This window comes from Carica papaya, chromosome 4 (assembly GCF_054855325.1).
Source record: "Carica papaya isolate Zhongbai chromosome 4, ASM5485532v1, whole genome shotgun sequence".
In the NCBI taxonomy this organism is placed as follows: domain Eukaryota; kingdom Viridiplantae; phylum Streptophyta; class Magnoliopsida; order Brassicales; family Caricaceae; genus Carica; species Carica papaya.
This window is the reverse complement of record NC_142312.1, coordinates 28,801,264-28,823,992: the sequence shown is the minus strand read 5'-3', so window position 1 is coordinate 28,823,992 and position 22,729 is coordinate 28,801,264. Positions and strand designations below refer to the sequence as shown.

Here is a 22,729-nt window from a genome sequence, read left to right as displayed (position 1 = left end):
TAGTCATCATCTATGATTACAAAGTCCAAATCTCCTCCTTAAAGGCATCCATTCCCTTTCTCCATCCCCCTCTCGCCCCCATCCCCTCCCTTTTCTAACACAATTTTATTGTAACTTTAAATGATTTTGATAGTATCAATAATTTAATTGACTTATATGCAATTTGGCAAATAAAATAAAGAAAAAACAATTATATATATATATATATATATGTATGTACTCTTTGTAAATCCACATTCAATAGAATCTTAAATTTATAGAAACTCTAGCACATGGAATTGAGTCTAACTTACAAGCAAAGACATGCAAATGAAGCCAACACAGAGGCTTTGAACATAACTGAGAAAGGAAACCTACCGTTATCTTTTCTTACAAATAATGCTTCATACACCGGCATGTTAACCATAACCATTAGCCCACATAAAACAAATTGAGAGGCTAACTTCTCTAGATTATCAAATTGTGGCCTAAAAATGATGATCTTGAAAGATTTGAGAAAACTAAAAAGGTTAACCATTGCTAATGTTGCTATAATAATGAACATCGACGATGAGCTCTCGAACTCCATGACCTCTTTCTCATACCTTTTCAACACATCCTGAGAAACTGCTTTAGGTGTGAGATCAAATATTGTTTCTGATAGTCCGAATTGTTTGATAATTGTTTCAATGAAAGAGAAAATATATGCAGTAGTCCTTCGAATCACCAAAATCCTCTGTAAATTCCACCAACCTTTTAGGGTAAGCTTACAACTCATGGCCTCCAATAAACTATAAGCATTCTTGGTGATAAAAACATATGCAAAAGGTATGAACCATAAACTTGACACCTGAGACAATTAAGAAACTGTCAATATATAACAATAATAGATTATACTTTTTTATCAAATTATATAAAAAAAAAAAATATTTTGCTTTGCCATTTATGATAGTATTAGAATTAGGTGTCAAATGTTTGAATCTTAACTATTACTTCCATCCCATTTAATCATAAGATACAGTGGACTATTGTTTAATTGACACTATAATCTAACATGTTTGGATGTAAAGATTGTGTAAATCTATATATAAAGAAAAAGAAGATTAATATACATAATTCAAATGATGTTAAAACTGATCGAATTTATTATTTTATATAATTTTTATTACGACTTCTTAGACATAAAATAATTTTTAAACTTTAAACGTGATGTCAATTTCAAGAGAGGTTCAAAAACCTACGAGAATTCGAGTGGCAGAAATTTTTGTAATCAATGAACCCAACAATAAACCAAAGAATTAATAGGTAATAATAGTAATAATAATACAAATGGACGACTTCCAACTTTTGAACATTGCCAACTTGTAAATATATTATCATAATAGTAATAATAATTGGTCCATTAGTTGTTGAAGATTATATATTTTAAGATCAATAAAAAATTAAATGGAGAAAAAGGTTATGAAAAAAAAAAAAAAAAGTGATTACCTTTGGAAACAAGGGAATGCCCTTAAGCAAGCAAAGAGGAGGAACCATGACATAGTAGAATGTAGGTAAAGAAAGAAGAGCCCAAGAGAGATAAACACAATATCCCATTTGAGCACCAAGTTTGATCTTGCCATGTCCAAATATGAAAGGGCAAAACTTTGAGATAAATATCTGAAACATCCCTTGACACCATCTCTTGTGTTGTATAAGACTAAGGTCTAAGGTGTTTGGAGCAAGCCCTAAAAAGGCAGCTTTGTCTGGGAGATAGTAATATGATTTCCAGCCTCTGCACTGGATCGATAAGCCAGTAATCATGTCCTCAACTAGACAACCATACACCAATCCCATCTGCAAAAAAGAAAAAGAGAAGTTTGATCCATAATGATGGAAATATATATATATATATATATATATAAAGGAACATACCTCCTTGCCCCAGGGAGTGCCCTTTTCAAAGCTACAACCAGCAAGAACTTTTGATTCTTCTTCCATTTCCTCAACCGTTTTCTCAACATTCTTTTTGTTTGTCTCCCATAAATACTCTCCTTTTAAATCCTCAGAGAATTTCCTTCCACATAAACTCTCCCTTCGATGAAAACAACCGGTGCCAATGTAGATGGCTGCATCATATCCATCCATGCCAGCAAGTTCAATCTACATAAACAATCATAGATTAAAAGAAATCAGACCCTAAGAAATTATGTATAAGATTTTAACATCCAATCAGTAGTCTATAAATATGAGATTTTGATCTATTTATCGTTTGTCATACGTACCTGTTGAATAACTGTAGCAGAATTGGCATAAAAATCATTCTTAGTGATATTACTAAAGCACTGAGGATACTGCACATAGGCAATCTCATGTCCAGTCTCTTCATCCATGAAGAAACAAAGTGTTTCTTGGATTGTGTCGGGATTATTCGCATGCATGTCACAGTCCAGATTAAGGATGACAGCTCCATTGCTTATTTCTGATGATACTCTTATCTACGCAATTAAAACCATGTCATACAAAGAAAAAACTAGTTTAGTTCCGTTGTAATTCGAGGTTCGTGGTTTTTTATGATGAATCATTATTTTTCTTTTTAATTTTTGTCATATAATTATCTTCTTTAAGCTACTATACAAACACAAAAACATGAATTTACCAACGCATTCATTGCTCCTGCTTTGAAGTTATGAGGAACTGAGGGTCTTTTTTCTCTTGCCATGTATACTAAAGTAGGTAGGCGGCAACCATCATTATCTACAGCATCTGTTTTTCTCCCATCAATGATAATCTGAAAACATAAGCTTGGCAATAGTGAAAATCACCAAATATGGTCAATATTATTTGAGCTTATAAATTATTTTTTGAATTTATCAATCATTTATTATATATACCTGCACTATTGGCTGATGATCATGTTTTGTTATTTTATCGTTCCATTCTAAGAATCCGTTATGTTGATTCCTTATTTCTTTTGAAATACTACCATTAACAATCGCTGACTCGATTCTGTTCTTCATATCTTCATATTGTTTCTTCAAAACAAAAAAGAAAAGCAAATCAATTTGCCATACAAAGCAACGTTATTGAATAATCAGTATTTTCAATTGAACTTACCTTCATTGCTAGCCATTCTTGATCATCATGTTCCTCCATTGCTGGCGATTTGAACTGTCGGGAAAAGTAAGCTTCAGGGCACCTAGGCTCAACATTGAATTTCTTGCAGAAGGGTATCCAAGATCTTGAGAAATGTGAAGCCTCTAAGACTGCATAGAATGTGAATTCGGAGCCACCATCGTCGGAGAGGTAGACACTCAACTTCGTAGTTGGATAGTTGTAGGCCATTGCCGATAAGATAGTGTTAATTGCCAACAATGGTGGCTCTGCTTTCGGGTCTGCAGTGCAGACAAAAATGTCGACTCCTGGTAACTTGTTCTCGTACCTGTCTCATACAAAAACATCTCAATAAATTCGAGTTTCATTTTGTTTAATACATATTTAAATAGATACAACTATAATCATACATCACAATTTAAATAATTATATCCCCGACATGTTATAATTATAAATCTCAATTTAAATATTCACAAAATTCAACATCGTAAATACCCAATCACGGTTTCTATCCCAACATCTCTGGGCCAACAACATCCAAGTACATACGTATATATACACTTGTATATATGTACGCACATTGAAATACCGAAAAAGAAAATAAATAAATATTATTTAAGGAAAAAAAGATCGGAGAACCTTTGAAGAAGCCTGTCCTTGAAAGGATAACGATAAACAACATTCCAACGAACGGCCTGAGTGAAACTCCAGTAGATCCCGAAGCATAATTCAGCCAAGAACATACCAATCCAAGCCAGTCTTCTTCTTCTTCCTCCTCCTCCATCTCCATCTCCATCTCCACCATCAACTCCACCTGATGAAGCCGGCAACTCAACCAATCTGTACACCCATATCAGCAGTATCCCAACACCTATAGTCGCGGCAAATACTTTATAACTCACTCCATTACTTCTCGCCTTTCTTGTCTCGAAAAGGCTAACACCTCCAGCTCCTGATCTTCCAGCTTCTCCACTCTCCATTTGTTGTCTCTGTAGATTCACTCACCACGAGACGTGCATAGATATGCATATATCTCCCAATTATAACATATACATAAGTCAAACACAGGGATATATATCATTAACAGTCCGTTGATTTCCCAAATTTTTAAAAATACTTATCCACAAAATAGATGAACTATTCAGAAAGGATAACAAAACAAATTAAAGGCCATAATGCATGTATATGTTCCACAAAAAAACAAAAGGGTATGCGTCTATACATATATGTATGTATGTGTATATCATATAGCCTCTTTCCCAAACTAGCTTTATTAAATGTGTACTGACTACTCGTGATTCTATACATAGGTAAGCAGATCCAAAGCCAAATTATATTTATTCATTTTAAATGATATTAGGCTTGAACTGGTTCTAGAAGAATTAATTTTTGGCACCAAACGCTAATATTATTTGGAATTTACTCAAATTAATATTTAATTCATTTCAATTTAATTTTTAGCTTGAAATAGTAAGTACTTGTTAGAGTTGTAAACGATTTGGACACGTGCGAAGCCAAAACGGTGCCGTTTAGTGACATCATTACATATAGGCAAGCGGTGTACGTCGATTATTTCAACTAAAAATGATTGTAAATACCAAGAAATGTATTCTCATACGGCTAAACCACTTGGATCATATATAATTACCAGTATGGTAATTTCATTAAGGTAAAAATTTTCTTTTTTTAAACTAAGAGTTTACATATTTATATTTTCATGAAATTATAACTTGATATATTTTAGGTAATATGAAACTCAACTGAATTGATTTAATTAAATCTTATAATAAATTTGAGTCTAAAAATATTTAGTTTCACCGAAATCTTTTTTATAAAATATTTATTTAGTGATTTCGATTTTGATACAGAATCAACTCATACATATAGAAAAATTGTTAGTATAGGTTAATACTTATAACAATAAATATTTTACGATTTGTATAGGTTATTCTGACAACTTATAATTAGTTTTATAAGTTATATGAAGGGAACTAATAACCCTTTCATTTGTAAAGCTCATAGAGAATTATATCAACATAAATATTTCTCATTAAGGACCAAATGAGTATAATTGTAATGTCAATAAAAGTAACACTAGTGAATTAAAAAATAACATTGACGACATCGACAACGACAATAGTAATAGTAATAATATGTATAACAGTAATGATTTTTTTGTTAATAATAGTCAGGATATAAATAATAATAATGATAGTAGCAACAATATAGAGTAATGATAAAAATGATGGTAGTAGTAGCAATAGAGAGTAATGATAGAAGTGATAATAATAATTGATGGTGGCAATCACAGTGGTATTTGACGCATCAAATATATATAGAATATTAGTGATAATAACATTAGTGTCAATAACAACGATAATCGTCACAACATCAGTAGTAACAACAATTTTATTAGAGATGAAAATAATAATGATGATTGTGACGTCAGTAGTAACAACGATTTTATTGGAGATGAAAAACAATATTAATAGTGCTAGTGTAATAATAATACTTGTGAGAGTGAAGATAATAATTTCAAGTATGATTTTTTTACTAAGAAATAGAGATTAAAAAAAATGAAATTAATTATTATTCTAACTATAAAAATTTTAGTGTCTAATATTAAGTAAGACAATAATTATCTCCTACCCAAAGCTATCTAGCCTAAATTTGTATATATAGATTTATAGATAAGACAAGTAAATTAATTACTTTTAAGATCATCATTCTAATAACCAATTTGCCTTTGTGGTGCTCATTACCATCCCCTTCTTATTAAAAAGGTGAAATTTTGATTACTATTGCTCTTTTAATATACCATATTTGTAATACTTGGACCCGAAAAATTATTCGAGATAAAATTTTTATTTTTTAATTATTAATTTAAAATAATTAATTAATTTATCTTATTTTTATTTAAGTAGAATTTTGAGAAAAAATAAATTAAAAACGAGATTTAAAATAATTTTGGAAAAAAAAAGTGCAAATAGAAAAAGTTTGACCACATAAGACAATCCAATCAACAGTCTCGAAGGATGAACATTCAGATAGTTCAGAGTAGACAGAAAAGTTATGTGGACTTCCGGAGGAGGGATTTCGAATTTGAGAAAAGTGACCGAGTATTTCTTAAAGTCACTCATTTCAAATGGATCAGTAGGTTTGGTAAGAGAAAAAAATTAAATCCCCAGTTCATCGAACCATTTGAGATCTTAGACCAGATTGGTACGATCGCCTACAGACTAACACTACCTTCAGAGCTATTTAGGATTCATAATGTGTCCACGTATCTATGCTACATAAGTACAACCCGGACCCCTCACACATCCTATCCCACGAGTCCTTTTTACTATAGGAGGATCTATCCTATGAGGATCTATCATATGAGGATCTATCCAATGAGGAGGTATCGATAGTCATTATAGACTGAAACAGTAGAGTATTTCACAACTAAGAAATTCTATTCATCAATGTTATATGGCAGAACCATACGCACGAAGAGGCTACTTGGGAACTAGAATCATATTTCAGGGCCTAGTATTCCCGGCTGTTCGACTGAGTAAGAGAGTGACCAATTTGAGAGACCAATTTTTTTTAAATGAGAGAGAGTTGTAATATTTGAGCCCGAAGAACAACCAGAGACAAAGTTTTTATTTTTGAATTATTAATTTAAAATAATATATTATTTTATTTTATTTTTATTTATGTGAAATTTTGAGAAAAATGAATTATGAACGAGATTGAAAATAATTTTAGAAAAATATGGTAAAAATTTAGGTTCTGAGAATGTTTTTGAAAGAAAAAATGAAAATAGGAAGTCAGTGTACACATAGAGAAAGTTTGGCCACATAGGACCCCCCAGTTAGCAGTTTCGATGAATTGAAGCGCACTGCGTGGCAAGACGCACTTACGTCGGTACCACACTGGCGATCTGCTTGTCCTGCGATTGGACGACTCAGGTTCGATCCCGCGTACGTTGATGGTTCGGATTCGTTTTCCCTTTAGGCGTGATCAGACGGTCGAGATCAATCGCGATAAACGATTCAAATCAATGCAGGATGGTTATAAATACTTTTGCATCACACGAGAACCTAAACCCTAGCCGTCAACCCTCACTGGAGAAAAAAAAACCAAACACCGGAGAATGAGGTCGACCGCCGCTGCACCGGAACCACTACTAACTGCCAAAAAAGGTAAAAAAAATTTCTATCAGCTTAAAATTCGATTTTGAGTACCTATGTGGCCAAATCAGAGCAAGATGGACGATAGGTGAGCCGAAACTCACAGACAAAGCCCCCGCAGAGTCACTGCAGCTAAAAGCTTAAAATTCTTTCGATGAGCCCATTCTCAATTCCCATTTCACGTAATTTTTCGATCATTGTATTCACTGTCTTTTTCTGTAAATGGTAGCCAAAGAAAAAACCTCAGCTGTGAAGGAGGAGCGGCAGAGCCGCTGCATCCGCAGGTCCCCTCCACCGGTAGGTTCGATTTGTTTGTAATTTTCTAACCAACTGAGGCTCCTAACGTGTTTTTCTGTAGGGACAACCAAAATCGGTTAGGACGAGGAGAACCACCATCGTGGGCGGCGAAGCGAGTGTTGGAGCACGACGACACCGCTGTGCCATAATCTCAAAATTGGCCAGAATGAGTTTTGGATACCGATTTTGAATTTTTTGAGGTATTTTTAGGTATATGATGAGTATTTAGAATTCCACAAAAAAAAATTCAAGGAACTCAATATCCGTTAGGAGGCGTAGTAGACAGCTCGATGTCTCAAAATACCGATTCGAGTAAGGATCCCTCACTCTATTTTCTATCATGGTAAATTGAGGCTTAACAATGTATAATTTTGTATTTTTGTAAAAAATTAGAAAACTCTAAAAATAATTACAAGTTACTAGTAGAACCGTAACTGATTAGTTCATAATTATTTTGGTTTCTTGTTTATTTTTCTGTACTGTTCTACTTATTTAATTTTATATAGTACATATTCTTAATTTATAGTTCAATAATCTTATCAACTTATCTGGTTATTTTGGTTATATACCGTCAACATGAATGTAATTTAATTGATATGTGAATGTGATATAAAATATTAGTATAAGTTTGTTAGTTGTTTGTTGGTAAATATCTATATGTGAAAGACTTACTAGTTACCTAATGAAAGGGCAGACAGGTCTGGTACCTAGAGAACCCTACTGTGAACATTATCTCAGTCGGACGGGACTAAGAAATCCCTTATCTGAAATGTTTGGGAGATATGGTTCATCCTCATATCAGACGGAGTATCGAGACGATGAAATATTTGGCACCCATTACTGTACGGAATATGAGGACGGTCGATCAATCATAAAATTGGAAATTGAGTTCACGAGTAGAGGGAACCCCCCTAAAGACCCCTAGGGGCACCAGTAAATAGGTACGAAATGAAAACTATTGTTTCTCGTTTTCTTATACGTGAAAGTAAAAAGTGATATGAATATGAGTTTTCATAGGTTATCTTTGAAAAACTCGTTATGGTAAGTATTTAATAAATATTTTCAAGTTTTAAATGTATTTAAATAAAGAAATGGCTCTATTAGTTATTTTTTTAATTTTTTTTACTAATCTTCAGTTTTTCGTATATGTGATTAGTGTGATATTCTTACTGAACTGGTGTAGCTCACTATTTCAGATCAAGATGACTAAGATCTAGATCCCGATCAGTAAGAGGGTTGTGAGTAGTTCACTGTGCAAACTTCATTCAAGTACTAGTAAAAGTTGTCTTAAGATGCTTAATTATTCGTTTATCGTTTTATTTATTTAATTTTCGTTTATCTTTTAGAATGAACATTCCTATAACTATATTCAATATTCAAAATTATTGTATAAGTAGTGTAAATCATAACTCTATTAATCGCTTTCGCATTTAATTTATGAATTTATTTTTTTTAAGTTCCGAGCATTCACAATATTTATTATAATTATTTAAAAAATAATTGTAATTACTTAATTAAATTAGTAAAATAATAACAATAGATTAATATTGTTAATTAAATGACTTTTGAAGGTAATTATTGAGAATTTGAGATTTTGGCGGAAAGCAATAGATGAGTGGATACACACTCTTTTAGGCCTGACAGGAAAACCTCCAAGGCCCACCGTCACCCACCTAACCATATCATTACACAATATGGACTACCTTTTTGTACCATATTCATATTTGAACATATAACCCCAAAAAAAAAAAAGAAAAAAAATTACCCTTTAAAAATTGTCTTTTATATTTTAATTATATGGTTATAATATACTTTTTTACCTTCAATATCTAATTATTTGCATAATTTTTTACCATATTTTACCCATTTATAATAACTAAATTGGTCAAGTAATGAATAATAAGAAATAATAAATAGTAATTAAAATAATAAAAATGTAAATCGATTTAATAAGTATTGATAATTCTAAATTAAAAAAATGCCCCTGAATTTTTTGGTATATATAAACATTATTTTAAAATTAAAAATTTTGAAGATAATTTATTTATTTATTTTTTGGAATTATTTTTAAGATAATCTTAAATATATAACAAATTAATCTAATCATATTTTACGGCCGATAAATATAAACGATAATCTCTCATTATCTTCCCACTTTATCTTTTTACATTTTCGAACTTTACGAGTCTGACGTGGCACTCTTAGGTTCAAGGGTCCCACATCACTACGCTTCTCAATATTGTTAAAATTTTAAGAGTATATTCTTTTTACGTAAAATTAACTTTATTTTTTTTAATAAAAATAAACAAAAATACGTTAGTTAAGATTTTAAATATTTCATAATTATAGAATTTATAAACAAATTATATATATTATTATATTAATTTTATTTTTGTATTATATATTTTAAATAAATAGTTATTTTTAATCCATAATTATTTTACCATATTAAATAAAAATATTTTTAAAATAAAAAAATAGACACATAACAATTTTCAGTATTACTTTTTTTTTTGTATATATGATAGAATATTTTATAGATTTTAAAATAAATTATACTTTTATGTGCATTTGGATATAATTTATATTTTAAAAATATTCTTGTTAAAATGAATAATTATTCTTATCTCATATTACACATAATTATGTTAATTTTCAGGAGTAATTGAATTAACACTTTAAATAAAAAAATTGTTAAATTTAACATATATTTTTTAGTTAATAATAAAATTTATTAAAAATTCTATGTGGAAAATGACATTTAAAATTTATTGAAGGTAATAATTATTATTTTCACTTTAGTAATATATAAATATATAAATTCAATTTATTTATATAATTAAAAAATTAATTCCTGTAGATTTTGTAATTGTATCTATCAAATTATTTTGATAAGATTGATCAGTAAAATAATTAGATATTTAAAAAAGTTTGAAAATTTTTAAAGTATCTTATCTTAAAAAGTTAATCAAATTTTTATCTTTAATTATCTTAATTACATATTCATAATCTTAAAAAACCAGTTTAAAAATTAATTAAATTACAAATTAAGTATTTCTGTAAATGACTTAGCCTATAAATATAAGGTACGAGCAGTCATTTGCACAACATGAGGAAATCACCTTTCTTCCTCCACTGATCGCCCTGGTGGGTATATAAAATTTGTCTTCTACACCTTTCGGAATTTCATACTCTCTCTCTCTCTCTCTCTCTCTCTCTCTCTGTAGACTGCAGCAGTTACCTTTTGATTCCTTCAAACAGAATAATTGTTTTCCTGATTAAAAGCTTTAGAAAATCATTTTTCAAGAAGATAGGATCTTTTCGGTTTCAGCGATAAAATTTTGCTGCCGAATTTTCTGGCAGATATTCTTGCACGACTGAGGATTTTTCTTTATGGGTCTTGTTTTTAGGGCTATAAAGGTTGAGAAAGTTCTTTACTTTTGGAGAAAGATGATGATGGGGATCGGTGAAGAGGATCGCTCTCAACGTCGATTTTAAGAGGCTCTGTCGTTGGTAAGGGAGTGTTTGTGGGTCATCGTTCTTTTCATTTTGACCTGTTCATGATTCTTTAATGGTTTGATTAGGGTTTTTCTGTTGGGTAAGAAATTAGAAAGTAGGCTGTTTTGGTTTTTCTTTTATTTTCTTTTTCACCCACCAAGTTCTTTTGTTTGTTTTCTTTTTCTTGTTTTAGTCTTTTTTTTTTTCTGGGTTTCATTAGTCTTGAGTTATGGAAAACGTGAGGTAATCTTCTTTCTTTGATGTTGAGCTAGGGTTTGGACCTGGATTTCTGAGAGATTAAAAGACTACACTGTTCAAGGAGCGAGTAGATACATTTGGCTAGTGGAGCAATTGACAAGGATATTGTAAGCCTAATCTAATTCTACTCATTTTACTTTCAACATTACATTTTGCATCATCTTGAATAGGCTCTGGTGAATAAATCATGACGTTGACTTTCTTTATGCGTATATACTTTTGTATCAATGGTATGTACTGATTTTAGTGGTAGCAGTGAGCTTTAGTTCTTTTACATATAGAATCAGATTGTTTCTCTTCTTGATAAGTGGCACTTTATTGTGTTGAAGTTTTTCTATGCAATCAGGTCGAGTATGATGTGTACATTTTTGTTCTAAATCTTGATTGAAATAACACAGATACTTTTTTATGCGAATACATGGGATTGGTTTTTCTAAGACTTAATAAGCCTAATTATTGGAGTATTTCACCAACAGTGTTGGGTCAGAATATTTATTTTGACTCTGCTTCACTGTTTCACTATCACTAGTGAACAATGATGGAAGAATTTCTTTATATTTATAGGAACAGGACACATAATTCACATGGATATATTATGATAGGTCACGGGGCCTGCTAGTGTGACCGGTTTTTCCAGCCTTGCCGGCCTATAGTGAGGCTAGTATAAGAGAACCTCCGATCTTTTAGAGATGAACTCTTTGAATTAATAGCTGTATAATTTATTTATGATAATAGATGTATTTACAGGGACGCTAATTGAATTAGATTCTTATTACAATTCTAGGAATCATAGTTCTAGTTTTGTTTCAAGTTCTAATCTAAATGTAATTATAGTTCTTGGAATCTTAATCTTAGTTTTTTTTCCCAATTTTTTATTCTAATTCTAATCTAAATAATTAATATAAATCTTTAACGAATTTGAACTTATTAGTTCCTTAAAGAAACTAGCTTCCTACTAGGCTCAAACTCTTTTTTGCTGCTTCCATTGGTCCCCCCACCCTATTATTTTCTGTTATTAAGTCTTAGGTTGCTTTAACATAGGTCTTCACATTTTCTCTTTCAATCATAGTATGGCGAAGAAGTGGACTCTAGAGGTACTCTGCTTGAGTTAAGGGATCAAATTGTATCAATTGTTTTATAGATTATTGTGCAAAGCTCTTTTACTATATAAGTCATTTTAATCAACCAAATTAAATTTAAAAAATAAAATTGTTTCTAAATTCTATGCTATTGGATTCAGTGGAGTAACATGTTCTATGAATAATATGTGAACATAATATGCGTAGAGAAATCTTTTCTTGGAAAACACCTCCACTTATTTAACCTGCTGTGTCTTTTATCTCCAATTTTTTGCCTACGATGGACCTGATTATAGGTAGGTCAAATAGATTTTTGATTGCTCAAACTTGAGTTTGTGAAAAATTCTGAACCTTTTTGATAGACATATTTAGGAATTCTTTTCCTCAAACATTTTGAAAAGTTTTCACTGAATCTGTTTCATTAACTTGTATGAAAATAATAAATTCTTGACAAGACAGAATGTTATAGGCTTAGCTTAGATTGGCTTTGAACCACTTCCAATCCTAAACTGTTTTATGAATGGAACTTGTTTAAGTTCTTTTTTTTTATTTTAAAAAAAAGAACTTAAACAAGTTCCACTCGTAAAACCTGTTTAAGTCCCTCGGAAGTTCCAGTAGAAATGTTTGGATCATCTTGCCTTTTATTTTCCATTCGATGCCAGTGTTTAATCTTTGCATGTTTGCTTGGAATGCAATTAGGTTGTGTATGTGATTACCATCTGAAGTTGGTTGTTTAGATTATTTTGTTGTTCATTAATGAATCTCATAAACAGGAGCATGTGGAGTTTTTGGCTCTCGAATACAATAGAGGTTCCCTGCACCAGTCGAAAGTATCTTTTTCATGACTTGGAACTGGTTTCCTAGATTGTCTCTAGGGGCAGACCCTTTCAGTTTCCGTGATTTTATTCTGTTGTCTGATATGCTGTTTTTCTTGGTGACCATGTTTCACTTAAACAGATTGCCACACAGATAGCTTGTAGGTTTACTAGTCATGCTAGCTTTCTCATCTCTTTACTCTACTGTCTTTTTGCTTCATCTCAGTTGAGGGGTTGGATTATTTCGGTGGAAGAGTAATTGGATCTTGGCATATGAAAATGGCTTAATAAGTTGGGAATTTGGTTCTCATTGTACGTTCCACAAAGGTCCACTCCTTTATTGTTAGCATTTACACCCATCTAAAATTGGAATTCTATTGGACATTGAAAAGTTGAAATTGACTTTTTTCCTATATTTTCTTTCTGGAGTTAAATAGAGAATGCTTGTGATAATTTAGATTATCTTCTTTCCATAACAATTTCATTGTTAGAGGAAGATGGGCAATTCATCACTCTTTACTTTCTTTAGAAAATCAGACTAATCAAACTTTATCACTTCTGCTACTGGCAAAACTTGTTTCAAATGCATTATTTTAAGGTAGAAGGATTGTTTGTGTGCTGAAATGTTTAAATGACTTTGACAGGTGAATTTCTGATATATAATTAAAAGAACAACAAAATGGTTGCAAAGGGAGGCCAAAGTATAGCAGATTCACCTAAGGTACAGGTTGGAGAGATAGACACCAGTGCGCCATTTCAGTCTGTTAAAGATGCTGTCACTCTTTTTGGTGAAGGTGCTCTTTCAGGGGAGAAGCCTGCCATCAAGAAGGCAAACCCTCTGTCTGCGGAGGTATTTTCTAATTCTATTTTATCACTTGCAACAGCTAGCCCATTATGAGACCTGATAAATGCCTTTTCATGACGAAAAAAATTATTCACAAGGCACCAGGGGATTTCACTCTTGTTTATGTATTGAAGTAATTCTGGCAATAGTAAAGGTTCTTGTTCTGTCATAAGAAAACCTTCCTCCAAGAGTTACAAATTATATAAATCTCTCTTTATTATCAGTCTGCCTCTGAAATTTCCTCTCCTTGGCAGATGTAAAGAGAATGTGGTTTTTTTCATTGATTTATTTCACTCTTTAGGTACATAACCCTTTTGTTATTGAAGCTATTAGTACTTCTTCCAGAAGTGTTAGCTCAGTGACAACCATACCCTTCTATGCTCCCTTGTTCTTGGGTTTGATCCTGGGTATTTATGATGCACATCCCCTTTAATAATGCTGCCAAGGAAACACCATTTAATCCTTCTAGCAGAATATGCAAAAATGATACTAGCATGGTAGCTTTTTCTATTATAATTTCTATTGAAGCCTAATAATAATTGTGTGTATGCAACTCTGTTGCACTAAAAATGTATCCATTTCTCTTCTCACAAATTCCAAGATGAACTTTAGGAGTTTCTTCTCTGTCAAGTTTAAACATTATAGGTTTGTCATTTTACTTTTGAGGATTTTAACTGCAACAGTCACAGCATGTATCTTCTTGCATCTTCGAGAGATCAAGGATGGAATTGCAGATTACTGTGAGTTCCTGTCAGCGGTCTTATCCAAGTCATTAATACAAGAGAAAAAAGATCCAAAGCCTCTGTTAGAGTGTTACTTGAACATTATTAATTGTGACTTGGAAGTTTCATTCTTTTGTATGTATATTGTGGATAGACAGCATATATATTTTTTTAATTGCAAATATGAATATATGATGAATGTGCAAATGGCTTAGTTATATTCTATTTATTGGTACTACATGTAATATTTTATCGTGTATAGCTTGTGATTAGTTCCAAATGCTGATTAAACTTCTTTGTTGTTTAATTGCAGAGAGTAATGGCTAAAGTGACACAGCTTCACCTGGCCAAGAAAGAGTTGAAGAAATTAATAGACCGACTAGACAATGCTGAGATAACTAGGTACCAGGCACTAATGGAAGTAGAGAAGGCCAAAAGAACAGTTGATGATCTGAACAGCAGGCTAAAAGCTGTTAAGGAGTCCAAGGATGCAGCAATCAAAGTGACAGAAGCAGCAAAGAATCTGGCAAAGCAAATTGAAGAAGCAAATTCTGGAAACCTTCCTGGATCAGATGGTGCTCGAAAGCAGGACCTAGAAATGACTACAGAACAGTATATGACAGTCTTTACTGAACTAGATTCTGCAAAGCAAGAACTAAGGAAAATTCGTCAAGATTGCAGTGCAACTTCCGAAGCAAAGGTAGCTGCTATCAAACAGGCAGCTGAAGCTGAAGAGGCAGCCAAAGTAAACTTGGAGAGAGTTAGTGAGCTCTCAAAGGAAATATCCTCTTTGCAGGAATCTATTGGAAAAGTGAGGGATGCATATGTTGAAGCCCAGCAAGAGCAAGCAAAAATTTTGGCGGAGAAGGATGTTGAGAGGCAATCCTATATAAATATGATGAGTGAGGCTGCTAACAAATTGTTTGCGAAGAATCATGAATCTGATCCAGAATATATTAGAATTGTTCAACAAAAGCTGGCTGAAAAATGTGATCAGATTAAGGCTCTCAAGAAACAGATGGAAACTGCAAAGGCTTCAGACTTGGATTCTGTGAGAACTGTAACCTCGGAGTTGGATGATGCTAAGGAATCACTGCAAAAGGTGGCTGAAGAAAAAATATCCTTAAGCCAGTTGGCTAACTCTCTTAGGCGGCAGCTTGAAAATATGAAGATAGAATATTCTGAACTGAAAGAGAAGGAAGCTGAAACAGAATCTACTGCAGGAAATCTGCATGTAAAGCTCCGGAAAAGTAAGTCTGAGCTTGAAGCATGCCTTGGAGAAGAATCCAAACTAAGAAGTGCTACCGGAGAAATGATGAGGACACTTGGCCAACTAACATTGGATACTGAAACGGCCAAAAACGAAGCAGAAGAGATGAAAGAGAAAGCTAGAGAGTTGAATGGAGAAGCTAAAACCACCAGAGTTGCACTTGAAGAAGCTGAGAAAAAGTTGAGAGTTGCTTTAGAAGAAGCTGAAGAAGCAAAAGCTGCTGAGTCAAGAGCCCTTGATGAGATTAAATCCTTGTCTGAGAGAACTAATGCTGCACGTATCTCGACCTCAGAGTATAGTGCCCAGGTCACAGTCTCTAGGGAAGAGTTTGAGGCTTTAAGCCGGAAAGTTGAGGAATCTGTTAGATTAGCAGACATGAAAGTGGCTGCTGCTATGGCTCAGGTGGAAGCTGTGAAAGCGAGCGAAAATGAGGCCCTCAAGAAGTTGGAGGCAACTCAGAAGGAGATTGAGGATATGAAGACCGCAGCTGAGGAGGCATTGAAAAAGGCAGAGATGGCCAATGCAGCTAAAAAGGCAGTGGAAGCAGAGCTGCGAAGATGGCATGAACGAGAGCGAAAGAAGGCAGCTGAAGTTGCAGCCCGAGTTCAGGCAGAAATGGAGATGCGTACTGAGCCGTCCCCCCCCCACCATTACCAGATTCAAAAGCCAAATCTGCCAGAGAAACTATTCGATTCCCGGAAGCTGGAAAAGGAGAAACCCAAGAAAGCTCTTATGCCTAGTCTCAGTGATATATTTCAAAAGAAAAAGAATCTCGTCAAAAGTGGATCTCTTTCTCTTTTGCCTGGCGAGAAGCCTGTGTGACTTCATGTTTGGAATGCCTGATCATCCAATTACAAACTGCTGGGAGAGGAGAAAACATGGTTGACTGTTTATATTTGAGAGGTAGATTTCTATCAAAAGTTTAGTTAGTTCTTGGTTTGTTTGGGGAGAGATGGACCATCAACTTGAAAGTAATGTCTTTGTATATGCAACAAGTCGGTTGGTATTGAATGATGATTTGGTAGCAGAAATGATTTTGCATTTATTCTGTCTCGTATATTTGCAATCAGTAAAACGCTACCTACTCTGCAATTGCTGTTGCTGATTTCAAGACATGCAAGCATGTGAAATAGAGTTAATTAGTTAATTAATTACTTGTATTACTTCTATTTTCGAGTGTGTAGGGATTTTCAAATACTGCAATAAATGTCTATATTTATTTTTTTATATTTATCTAAAGTAAGAAGTATTTGAACCTTTGCCTTCCATTATAAAAGCAATTTGATACACAATCCTACTTCACAAACCATAAATCATTTCTATGATAAAAATTGAATCTTTAATATTATATAATCTCTAATTATATTGAATACATTTACATGCAAAATTAAATGAAAGTAGTTTTCTTTTCTTCTGTAATTATGCTTCACTGTTTTTTCCTTTCATTTGACGAGCTGTTTACGCTGAAGTTAAACATATTTACAAAAAGTCTTACCAAAATTATTTTAAAAATCCAATTTTTGACAAAATCACAAATTAACACCTTGCAAGTTAGAAACTTTGAAGTTATAATTATTATTTTTTATTGTAATTGTTTAGATTTAGATTTGAAAATTATTGTTCTGACAAAAAATGAAGAATTAAATTTCTTGGATAGTAAGAACTCCCCTGCATGCCACGTATTAATGTCAAAAGTCAGACTGCAATCCATTTTTAAGAGTAAAGATCTAAAATTTATTTGATGGGAAAATGAAAATCAAAAAGAAAATTTGGACATAACGAAGACCAAGTCCAATTTATTGGCGTCATTTTGCACTCCACTTCCCATACCGCTGGAACTTACCTCTTCCTCTCCCTATCTTTCTCTCTCTCTCTCTAGAATCAGTCAGTATCAATCTTCAAAATCCCAACTTTCTCTCCTTACCCATGGGTAGCACCAGAGATAGAGACGAACTACTAACGTTCGCCAACAACCCATCATCTTCCTCGTCTCCGATCACTGTTTCCGACCATCTTGACAGCTTTCTCGGGGATTCCAACCCTCAGTCGGGTAGTTTTCAGAGCGAAAGCTTGCTTGGTGGAGGAGACAGCGGGTGTAGCAGTAGCGACGCGGAGTACGGCTTCACTCGGCCTGATTTCAGACTGAGTCAACTCGCTGGGACCGTAGAGTTCTATGGGAGGCATGTTTTCTTGTGTTATAAGAACCCTTCTGTGTGGCCGCCGAGGATCGAGGCAGCGGAATTTGATCGGTTGCCCAGATTGCTCTCTGCTGCTGTATCGGCTAAGAAAGGGGCTATGAAGAAAGAGGTAGGTTAATTTTGTACTTTCTTTTTGGGGGTTTTGTTAGCTAATTTCTGTGTGACACTTGGTTTTGTGATGGGGAAATTGAACTTTATCTTAGTATCTAGTCTGCATCTAATGTTCTTTCTCTTTGGTGTCTTAAAGAGGGATTGGAGGTTTGTCATTTGGTGTTTCTTGCCTTCTTGGGGTTTAGTTGATAATTAAAGAAAATTGGCTTTGTGGGGATTCTTTTTTCTTGTTTGAGTAGCTTGAATCTGGATGTAACATAGTTTAGTTTTTAGTGGATTAAGGTGAAATTGCAGATCCAATATCTGACGGAGGTGATTACTGTTATGCTCCAATTTTGATTCAGGCGGGCCTCCTTTTATGTTGTTGAAACTGATTTAGGGTTTCTTTTCAAGAAAGGCTGATGTTTATTATTTTGAAATTTTGTCGAAGTTACTTTTTAGTGGCTTGTTCTGGTCAATTAACCTAGTGGCGGTGCACATGGAGAAACTTAAGTGGATTGGTGTTGTTTCAGTGATGTCCAGTTGGTTTCAAGTGCTTGATCCATAATTAGTGGTCTATAACTGTGTTCAATGAGTTATAGGAGCTGTTATTGGAGAATGTGAAGATTGGTTACTGGTTTTATTATAATGGAGGGCATTTGGTAGGCATATGGAAGTTTGATAGTTATCCTTTTGTAATTTTAATTTTTTTATCAGCGGTACCTTAATATTTGCTTTCTATTGTGTAATTACTATAGTTAAAGTTTCATGTAGAGGCTCAAAGTTTATGGAAAGACTTGAAGTTTTGTAAGAGGAGAAAGAATAATTCTAAAGACATTATATCTTCATTTCTGTGAATAAACAAAGCCGATTTTAGGTATTATGGTCTTTTTTTGTGCATTATTTATCCTGCCAAATGTAGTGGTTATTAACGGGTTAGTAAACACTCATATTAGAATATGCATTTCTTAAACTGATAAGAACAAATACTACACTTGATCTTAGCCAAAAGGCCGAGAAAGAATATGCATTTCTTAATTTGACTTCATTTGATTCATAAAAGGTAAATAATATTGGCCTGCAGAACTCCCAAATATGAAGGTTTCGGAATGTACTATTAGTTTCAATTGTAGTAATGAACTTCTGGGGATTGCAGCGCAGATCTCATCATCTCATATTTTCTGGTATTGTTGATCTGCATTTATTTTCATATTTCATGAATTCTCTGAGTCTGATTTAACCCTTAGACTATGGTGGTTTTGATCGCTGAGCTTCTATTTTAATGTTCTATAACTATTATGTTTTGCTTTTTTCAACTTATTATTTTCTATAATTAAATTACTATCATGCCCCAGATGATGTTGATTAAAAGAATCAAAGCCATGAGCCTTCACAATGTAGGCAAGGTGTTTTTGTCATAATCAGCGTGGTTCATAAATGTTATATGTTTTGGACAACTTAGAAAAGCAATTGACAGGTTTGCCTTGTCAATTGGCTTGTTCTTAACTGTTGTTTTTAATGTAACATTTTGTTGTGTCATCAAAAATAACTAACTCTAGCTTTTTTCAATGGATAATCTGCAAGACATATCAAAACATGTGCAACATACACTTTGCCTTTTTGTTAGATATGCAGCTGCTGCCTTGTAATCAAATGTATTAGCAAGTTCTTTTTTTTGTAATAGAAGCAACACTACTTTTTTTTTCCTGTCTGTGGGATGCTTTGCATCCACACATGTTTTTTCTAAAAAGTGATACCCACTTTTGTTTCCTGCCTGTCATATATAATGTAGCAGTTGCCTTGCATCCACACGCATTTTCAGGTTCTGTTTGTTAAGCATGTGATGTCTCTTTTGTTGTCTGTGGTATATATTTTAGGAGCTGCCTTCCATCCACATGTATTTGCAAGTTCTTTCTGTCACAGAAGCAACAGTGAGATGAAATATATCTTAAGTAATTGAAGATTTGGAACCTCAGATATTAAAATAGTTAAAATCACCAAGAAGAATATGACTATGTTTTGGGTTATATGGAATGAAGAAATAGGAGGGCTTTTGATGGGGTGCATAGTGATATTAGGAAAATTAGAGAGAGATGGCTACATTTGTTTGAGTCACTTTTACTTGGGCATGGCTTGTATAGGGTGGAAGATTTTTCGTATGTGATTGACTGCCTTACTGAAATGTAAATATCTTTTGTACATTAGTGGCACCCCCTTGTTACTTTGTTAATACACTTATACTTTTTATTTCAAAAAAAAAAATCACCAAGAAGAATGGGTCTTCTTTGGGTTATACGGTCAATCAGTCAATATAAAATTTTGTTCTTAAGAACAGTAAGTGGAAATATACAAATATGGCTCATTGGATATGTTCTAATAATGGTGTGTGGACTATCTTCGATCAATTTTTTTGTTGATCCTAGGTGTCTGTCTTGATTGAATTGTTGCCTTCTGTTATGCAACCAAAAAGAGCATGTCATATAAATGTTTCCTGTCAGCTATTACACGTTCTACTTTCTATTTCCTCAAATGTGATTTTTCTAACTTTCTCAGTTAGCCTCTTGAGTCAACTCTTTTCACTGTCTTTTTCTGCTTTAGACCCGCTTGACAATATGTGAAGGTCATGATGGAACAGAGACATCAAACGGGGACGTACTAATATTTCCAGATATGATGAGATACAGGTGGTTAGAGTTTTTTTTGAAGTCTTCTTAGATGCTTTTTTCTTAAGTTGCTTTCACTTATTCAACTAGTAATGACGATTTTGATATTGGCAAATAATGCAGGAGGTTAACTCATTTTGATGTTGACACATTTGTCGATGAAGTACTTGTTAAAGATGGTGAATGGTTACCGGGAACTCCTGAAACCTTAAAGGGCTCATATGTTTTTGTATGTTCTCATGGGTCCCGTGATCGTCGTTGTGGAGTTTGTGGACCTGCATTGATCAGTAGGTTCAGAGAAGAGATAGAACTGCGTGGTCTTCAAGGTAAAGTGTCTGTAAGCCCATGTTCGCACATTGGGGGCCACAAGTATGCAGGAAATGTTATTATATTTGGATCCAACATCAATGGAGCAGTCACTGGGCATTGGTAAGAGAAACAGTTTTTTTTAAAAAAAAATTAGATCCATTTATATCTACACAGGCATAATTCTTCTTGGTGAGATTTTCTTATACAATTTATTGGTACTTGAGCCTTTGTTATTTCTTTTCTTCCATGAATATTTTGAAGGTATGGTTATGTGGGTCCAGATGATGTACCACTATTGCTTGAGCAGCATATTGGGAAAGGAGAAATTGTTGACTGGCTATGGAGGTAATTATTTTTTCTTCACCATTGTGTCTGACATGAGATTTTATAGATAATATTTACTAGATTAATCAAACCCCTCGCATGCTGAATTTAGGGGTCAGATGGGTTTGTCAGAAGAACAACAGAGGAAGTCGCAAGAACTGAGGATCCAACTCAATGGACAGGTACATACAGAATTAAACAAAGAAGTGACACAGAAACCACAGGATGAGACAAAACATGCTGTTTGCAGATCTCAATTTGAAGCTAAGGGCTGTTGCCAGGAAAATGGGAAATCTTCCTGTTGTCGAAACTCTGTGATACCCGATAAACTAGATAATCCGGTTGCCAATGATGCAACATTGACATTGGTACCTGAAAAGAAGAGCACCAAGAAGACAATTTCACATATCACTGGTGGCAAACCCACACGGAAGACATGTCTCACACCAACATGGTTAGAGAGCTGGGAGCGTGATGATACCTATGCTGCTTTGGCTGTTATTTGTGCTGCTGCATCAGTTGTCTTTGCCTATAGCTGCTACAAACAATTGTGACAAAGCTTTGAATAGGAATCAATTCTTTTATATATCTTGTAATTGCCCCTCCACAACAAGAATTTAGAGGGAAATGCATTAACACTGAGATTCTTAATGGTGCTTGAAGTGGGAAAAGGTTTGTACAAAATTGGTAAGCAAATGTGTAAGAAATGTTAGCCAGGGGAATCAAGCGACCATCTTTGAGTTTCAGCTGTGTTTTCTGGAAGCTTGACAGCTGAACTACTAGAGGTTTGAATCTGTGCATATATTAGCAGCTTAAAGTTGGATGTAGTGGAGATTGTAGACTTTGCTTCAATTTGCTTTCGGGAATTCTGGTTTGTACTATATGTCAGTTGGAATAACGATAAGTATGCCCCACCAAAGGGAGAAGAAAAAAAAAGAATGAAATCTAAAATCTCATTCAAACTTTTTCTCTTCCTTTTCTTTCTAATTGGGTCATGTTTCTAATTATTCTTACTGTTGAAGAGTGAATCCCTGTAAAGCTACCCCATTTAGTTGTAAGGACAAAGTCTGGTATATTAGTATATTCATATGCAGGCATTAGAGCTGTTGAAG

At 33.5% G+C, this 22,729-nt stretch overlaps 3 protein-coding genes and 1 pseudogene across 7 annotated transcripts; 2 read left to right on the top strand and 2 right to left on the bottom strand.

Moving 5' to 3' along the window:
* Positions 1–236: 236 nt before the first annotated feature.
* LOC110820598 (cellulose synthase-like protein E6) lies at positions 237–4,288 on the bottom strand. 2 transcript variants are annotated; one of them, XM_022050108.2, is made up of 8 exons: positions 3,712–4,288; positions 3,076–3,400; positions 2,853–2,993; positions 2,618–2,749; positions 2,244–2,456; positions 1,894–2,121; positions 1,468–1,815; positions 237–715 (listed from the first exon to the last, which is right to left on the bottom strand). In XM_022050108.2, the coding sequence occupies exons 1-8, from the start codon at positions 4,050–4,052 to the stop codon at positions 290–292; spliced, it is 2,154 nt and encodes a 717-aa protein (XP_021905800.1). In that variant the 5' UTR covers positions 4,053–4,288; the 3' UTR covers positions 237–289. The 2 variants fall into 2 exon arrangements, with proteins under 2 accessions (XP_021905800.1, XP_021905799.1); XM_022050107.2 differs by having other exon boundaries at positions 237–829; positions 3,712–4,277.
* Positions 4,289–10,604: 6,316 nt separating this feature from the next.
* Positions 10,605–17,078, top strand: LOC110820809 (weak chloroplast movement under blue light protein (DUF827)). 4 transcript variants are annotated; one of them, XM_022050404.2, is made up of 6 exons: positions 10,605–10,694; positions 10,958–11,060; positions 11,318–11,410; positions 13,424–13,509; positions 13,842–14,047; positions 15,077–17,078. In XM_022050404.2, exons 5-6 carry the CDS (start codon positions 13,877–13,879, stop codon positions 16,853–16,855), a joined length of 1,950 nt encoding a protein of 649 aa, XP_021906096.1. In that variant the 5' UTR covers positions 10,605–10,694; positions 10,958–11,060; positions 11,318–11,410; positions 13,424–13,509; positions 13,842–13,876; the 3' UTR covers positions 16,856–17,078. The 4 variants fall into 4 exon arrangements, with proteins under 4 accessions (XP_021906096.1, XP_021906095.1, XP_021906094.1 ...); XM_022050403.2 differs by having other exon boundaries at positions 13,424–13,524; XM_022050402.2 differs by lacking the exon at positions 13,424–13,509.
* Positions 17,079–17,835: 757 nt separating this feature from the next.
* On the top strand, positions 17,836–22,645 carry LOC110820719 (uncharacterized). Its single transcript, XM_088218761.1, has 5 exons — positions 17,836–18,340; positions 20,920–21,005; positions 21,108–21,413; positions 21,555–21,638; positions 21,730–22,645. Exons 1-5 carry the CDS (start codon positions 17,960–17,962, stop codon positions 22,169–22,171), a joined length of 1,299 nt encoding a protein of 432 aa, XP_088074887.1. The 5' UTR covers positions 17,836–17,959; the 3' UTR covers positions 22,172–22,645.
* On the bottom strand, positions 19,241–19,346 carry LOC148266526 (U2 spliceosomal RNA; annotated as a pseudogene).
* Positions 22,646–22,729: the final 84 nt, after the last annotated feature.

Coding starts and splice junctions, on each gene's coding strand:
- LOC110820809 (XM_022050402.2), top strand. CDS start 13,877: ATGGTTGCAAAGGGAGGCCAAAGTATAGCAGATTCACCTAAGGTACAG. Junction 14,048..15,076: donor CAAACCCTCTGTCTGCGGAG/GTATTTTCTAAT, acceptor GTTTAATTGCAG/AGAGTAATGGCTAAAGTGAC.
- LOC110820719 (XM_088218761.1), top strand. CDS start 17,960: ATGGGTAGCACCAGAGATAGAGACGAACTACTAACGTTCGCCAACAAC. Junction 18,341..20,919: donor AAGGGGCTATGAAGAAAGAG/GTAGGTTAATTT, acceptor TTTCTGCTTTAG/ACCCGCTTGACAATATGTGA. Junction 21,414..21,554: donor GGAGCAGTCACTGGGCATTG/GTAAGAGAAACA, acceptor AATATTTTGAAG/GTATGGTTATGTGGGTCCAG.
- LOC110820598 (XM_022050107.2), bottom strand. CDS start 4,052: ATGGAGAGTGGAGAAGCTGGAAGATCAGGAGCTGGAGGTGTTAGCCTT. Junction 2,122..2,243: donor CTGCTACAGTTATTCAACAG/GTACGTATGACA, acceptor TTGTTTATGTAG/ATTGAACTTGCTGGCATGGA. Junction 1,816..1,893: donor GCACTCCCTGGGGCAAGGAG/GTATGTTCCTTT, acceptor TCTTTTTTGCAG/ATGGGATTGGTGTATGGTTG.